A 5,252-nucleotide genomic window follows, 5' to 3' on the forward strand; every position below is an offset into this window, starting at 1 on the left:
TCTTTAAAAAAAAACAGTTTGAATCAATTCAAAAAAAAAAACCTTTATGACAAATACCCACCCGCTAATGAAACACTCTCAGTACCTTTTGCCGTGGATACACATCTGTTCATTGGCTTAATGCTATTGTTACTGTGCATGTACTCTTTATGAAATGTAATGTCTAAATCTGTTTATGGTTTTTAATTTTCTAAGCCATTAACGTTCACACACGGTTCCCACTGCGCTCCTGGGTTAAAATGTTTCATAGGGGAAAAAAAAACGTTTTGCACAGAGCAGCACATTTGTCACCCACTGAATGAGGCACATGTATTAAACCCAAGCTCCACCTGTGGCATCTGTCACACGCTCGGCCATCGACCCAAATCCCCAGGATGGGTCTCCTTCTCCGTAAACAGCGATGCAGCTCTGAGGCCGTGAGAGACACGTCTCGCTGTCATGTCTGTTGACTATATAGTATGTGTCCCGTTGGGAGCTGTGAGTTCCTTGCACGGGGCCCACGTTCCCCTTTGTTTACCTGCTGTGCGTCTTGGCGATCAGGATTCATTTGACATAAGGTGAGCTGTACTAAATACTACAAAATAAGTGGTACCTCCCTGTTCCCGGTCTTGGCCCCACAGAAGTTTTAGCATTGCCAACATGCCGCTCTGATGCTCAAAGGGAAACAAAACAGACAGACAGACAGAAAACATCATTCCCAGAAAGGGGTCTCCAGCTCACTTTCTGACCTCACACAATTTCATTCTGGCAAGCCTGAGAGCAGAGAGGAGGAAATCCGTGAATTATTTCTTAAAAATAGGATATGGGCAATCTTAAAATCTTATTTTTAGAAGATGCAAAATCTTGATGTTTCTCACATGAGTTGACCAGGTTTACAAATACCTTCCCCCCAGCTTTATTGAGATACAACTGACATGTAACGACGTGTAAGGTGTGCAAGGCACAGATCTAACACGCTTACATATTGCAAAGTGATTACCACCGTGGCGTCGCATCGTATAACTACTATTTCTGTTTTGTGGTGAGAACTTTTAAGGTCTACTCTCTAGGCAACTTTCAAGTACATCGCACAGTATCGTTAACTGTAGTCTCCATGCTGTGCACTAGATCCCCAGAGCTTACTCATCTTATAAGTGGACGTTTGTAGCCTTTGGCCAACATCTCCCCACTTCCCCTCCCCAGGCTCTGGTAATGACCATTTTACTCTCCTTCTGTGGGTTCTACTTTTTTAGAGTCCACATATAAGTGAGATGACCCAGTATTTCTCTTTCTCTGACTTACCTCATTTAGCATAATGGTCTCAAGGTCCATGCATGTTGTCTCAAATGGCAAGATTTCCTTCCTTTTTATGGCTGAGTACTATTCCAGTGTGTGTGTGTGTGTGTGTGCACATCTTCTTTATCCATTCATCCATCATCGGACCCCTAGGCTGTTTCCACATCTTGGCGACTGTGAATACCGCTGCAGTGAACATGGGCTGCAGGAGTCTCCCTGACAGTACTTTCATTTTCTTTAGATATATACCCGGAAGCATTAACGCATTCTTTGCGTGATGGGCAGCTAGTAGGAATGTGTACAGCTGCAAAGAAAGGTTTGGGTCTGTTGTACCCTGATTAGCCCTTGTCTCAGTTTTGGAAGCCCATGACTTGCGACATGATTGTTTGATGAGGACGAGTTTTGCTGAATCACATTTTAGTTGCTTACATTCCCACACACACCCCTGTTTTCCGGACAGGCTCAGAGTCCCAGACGAAGCCCACTTCTGGGGCTGATTTAAATGAATCTGTATCTAACTATTCTCATGAGATGCCCTAGAAACAGAACTGACAGACAGTTTCAACAGATGGTTGACTTATTTAAAAGGCCCACTTGCACCCCAAACCACCATATCTCATAATCACATGAATCCAAAATTCATTCTTTCTATAACTGAGCCCTCAGAATACATATCACACTCTCTCATAAAAAGCATCATTTCCTGAATTTTTATAGATAAAAGGAAGCTAGACTTAAAGAGTCCAAGTGACATGCCCATAATGAAAAAGCTGCTCAGGCGCTGAGCCGGGAGGAGGCGTGGACACCGCATGTCCTTGCTTGTCCTCGGCCAGGGCGCTGTCATTCGCCAGCAGCCGTGGGTGTGAGCGGGGGGCAGGTCCTGTCTGGGTCACGGGCCTCTCCTACTGCAACAGGCGTCAAGGGAAACCACGTGGGAACCCTGACATCAGCCTTATTAGGGGAGCTTACGGCCACCAGGCGAAGCTGGCCCACGGATGCTGCAGAGAGAGGCGGTGGAGGGGCGCGCGAGGAGAGCTGAGACACAGACGGCGCACAGACGACTCGCCCAGGAAGGAGGATGCCCACACTGCGCGCTGAAGACGGACGCTGCCGTCCGGCTGAAGGTGGACAGTGGGGCGCAACAGTGAGTCGGGGCAGGCGAATCTTTCAGCCCAGCGAGTGAAGCCGGTGCCCGCGGGCGCAGTGAGATGCAGAGGGGTAAAGGTAGGTGTGGACACAATGAGTGAGTGTGCGAGGGATGAGCAGCATGCCGACCGGGCTGAGCCGGCGCGGCTGGAGCCACCACGGGAGAGCTGCCCGCAGACAAGAACCGGTACGGCTACCAGGTCAGGACACTGCCGTGGTCTTCAAGTGTCCCCACAGACGGTGCGTGAGCTGCAGGGGACACACGGCAGCTGTGCGGTGACACCTGACAGCCCCTCGTCACAGATGGAAACATGCTGCCGTGAAGGGCAGAAGGCGCCGGTGCTTCTGGGCGTGCCAGCCCGGAGGACGGCTCGCCACCCTAGTGGTGTGGGGTCCGCTTGACGGGGCTGCAGGAGACGGCACCTGTGAGGGCGTCTGAGGGAGGTGAGCATGTGAGTCGGGGGGCTGAGCTCAGAAACCCCTTCCGCCCCTGTGGGGGTGGGCATCATCTAATCTGCTGGGGCCCGAGAGAGCAAAAATAGCACAATCTCATCAAGTTTGGATTGGCCCTAATGAGAGATACATAAAAATGTTCTGAACTACCAAAGCTTTTTCTGATAAAAGCAATATGTTTAATATAAAACTAAAATATTGAGGTAGGAATTTGATGCCTAAGGAATTTCAGCCTGTTCCCAAAAAGGGAAGAAAGAGTTCAAAGAAAGGCCATGTTCAGCCATACATTTTGTTGAACTTCACGGAGAGACCCAGAGTCAGCCAATTTCCATGTGCTTCCACGGCTACTGCTCTGATCATTTCCAGTGATGCCTCTCTTCCTTCTGACACCCCGGACCAGTTACTTAGCACACTAAAAAGGACCGTGGCCATCCACACGTCCTGTTTTCCTCCACGGAGACTTTTAGATCCGTGCTCGGAACATCTCTAAGCCCGCACGAGATGCACACCGTCTCAGGAGTGATGGTCGTGTGGGTCGCTGCCCCTGCCAGCCTCGGGGCCGCCACCAAGCCCGGCCGGGTAAATACTGTGCGTGTGATCTGCACCCCCCGCGCCCCCGTCTCCAGATTGCACACTCGCGTGCCCCTGGCTGTGCCACCACATGCCGATCCGTAATGGAGCCCGGAAACGCAGCAGATGGGGTCGGGTACAGCTTGATGCAGGAGAACCACACCAATTGCCTTTATAAAGTTTTATTCGTCTACAGCGAGAGAAAACGGGAGTGCAACCAGACAACACACGCGTGCAAGGCTCTACAGCCAGGATTCCGGAGCCGCTAGGCTGTCTGCCCCACACGCCGCAACCACCAACGTGCTGGGGCCTTTGCGTCCTGGGCCAGCAGCCACGGAAATCCGAGCGGGCACCTTGCAACCCACCCTCCGCTGGTATCCGCAGACCTTGTTCTAGCCTGGTGCAAACAAGCTGAGCTTTCGCCCTTGGAGGGACATAAGAGAATAACAACCAAGTGCCAAACTAAAAGCGTTGACGCCTGCTGGACCGTCGGCGCACGTGACCTCACTCCGGTCACCCGTCTGAACCAGCACACCGCCCTCCGGTGGCCTTCCCGCCCGCGGCAGCTCCTTCACTGGGCCAGCACGGAGGCCGAGGCCGGGATGAGCTTCGGCTTCGCCTGCTGGGGCGGCGAGATGTCGGGGATCTTCTCCCCGTGTTTGTACACGCTGATGGTGAGGTCGATCTTCTCACCTCCGTACTTGTTCTTGACGTGCATGCTGTACTTGCCCGAGTCCTCAGAGGTCACGCCCTTGATGGTCATGCTGACGCACTTGCCCTGCTCCACCTTGACTGAGAAGTGCTCGCTGAGCTCGATGTCCTTGTCATTCTTGAACCACACGACCTCGGGGTCAGGGCTTCCAAACACGGTGCAGGTCAGGTTCAAGGTCTTTTGGGGGGCGGGGGGAGCAGAGAAGGGAGGGTTAGAAACACGGAAGTCATACTGCCTCTCCCAAGGGGATGGGTCAGCGAAGTGTCTGTCCACCCCACGTATAGCTCAGTTGGTCAAGAGGCTCTTTCTATGCGTAAGCGCCAAGCTAGACATGAGGGATCCAAAGACAGCAGGATGCAAACAAGCTCACAGCCTCATGGGCAGCTCGTGAGAAAAATCAGTGATAATTTTTTCTATTTATTCTGTCTTAATCCATGGCCGATGTCAATTAAAGAATGTAGAGGGAATTAAACTCCACATTTTACAGGAGATGTATTTAGCCTGCTTCCAAATTTCCTTTGTATTCAAACTCACAGATCCATTTTGCCAGTTCCTCTGGCAAATCCAGAGAAGATATTGTCTTAAAAGTGGTAAATCAAAAAAAAAAAAAAAAAGTGGTAAATCAGATGGAGCAAACACATTGTGACGCCCAGGACCGTGTGCTCAGCCCATGAGACCATGGAGCTGCTGCTTACATCTCGGTCCATCCTTGTTGTGAGACCCATGACGACTCCAGCTCAGGAACTCTCTAGGCTTTCCTTAGTTGCTAAAGAAAAGGCCTGTACGTTTTAGTATCTTGGCCTAATGACATTCTCTCAAGTGTCTATGAACCCTGGACATTGGGTACGAATGGCTGAAGATGGCTAGAGGTAGCAACTAGATGTCAGTAACTCCACTGACCGGCCACAAACTAAACCTCCACTTAGCCATTTCCATTATAAATTCCAAAGTGACCCTGACAACTAAGCAGAGATGCTTTTCATTTCTCACTTGACGCAGGTGGTTTCCGCCTTCCTACAGGGCATGGCCAACCTGCTCCCTGTGCAGTTACTGCTGCCAAGGGCCCAGGACAGGTGGACACCCAGGACCGGTGGAC

General features: G+C 50.9%; 1 protein-coding gene across 1 annotated transcript in view; it reads right to left on the reverse strand.

Moving 5' to 3' along the window:
• Nucleotides 1-3,610: 3,610 nt before the first annotated feature.
• MYOM2 (myomesin 2) overlaps nt 3,611-5,252 on the reverse strand; it is an 83,316-nt gene continuing 81,674 nt past the window's right edge. The window contains exon 37 of the mRNA XM_035004318.1: nt 3,611-4,333. Coding sequence (XP_034860209.1) covers nt 4,016-4,333 — 318 coding nt within the window. The 3' untranslated portion in view covers nt 3,611-4,015. The remainder of the gene's footprint in view (nt 4,334-5,252) is intronic.

The sequence above is a fragment of the Mirounga leonina genome, unplaced genomic scaffold (assembly GCF_011800145.1).
Source record: "Mirounga leonina isolate KUSES-001 unplaced genomic scaffold, KU_Mleo_1.0 Mir_128, whole genome shotgun sequence".
In the NCBI taxonomy this organism is placed as follows: domain Eukaryota; kingdom Metazoa; phylum Chordata; class Mammalia; order Carnivora; family Phocidae; genus Mirounga; species Mirounga leonina.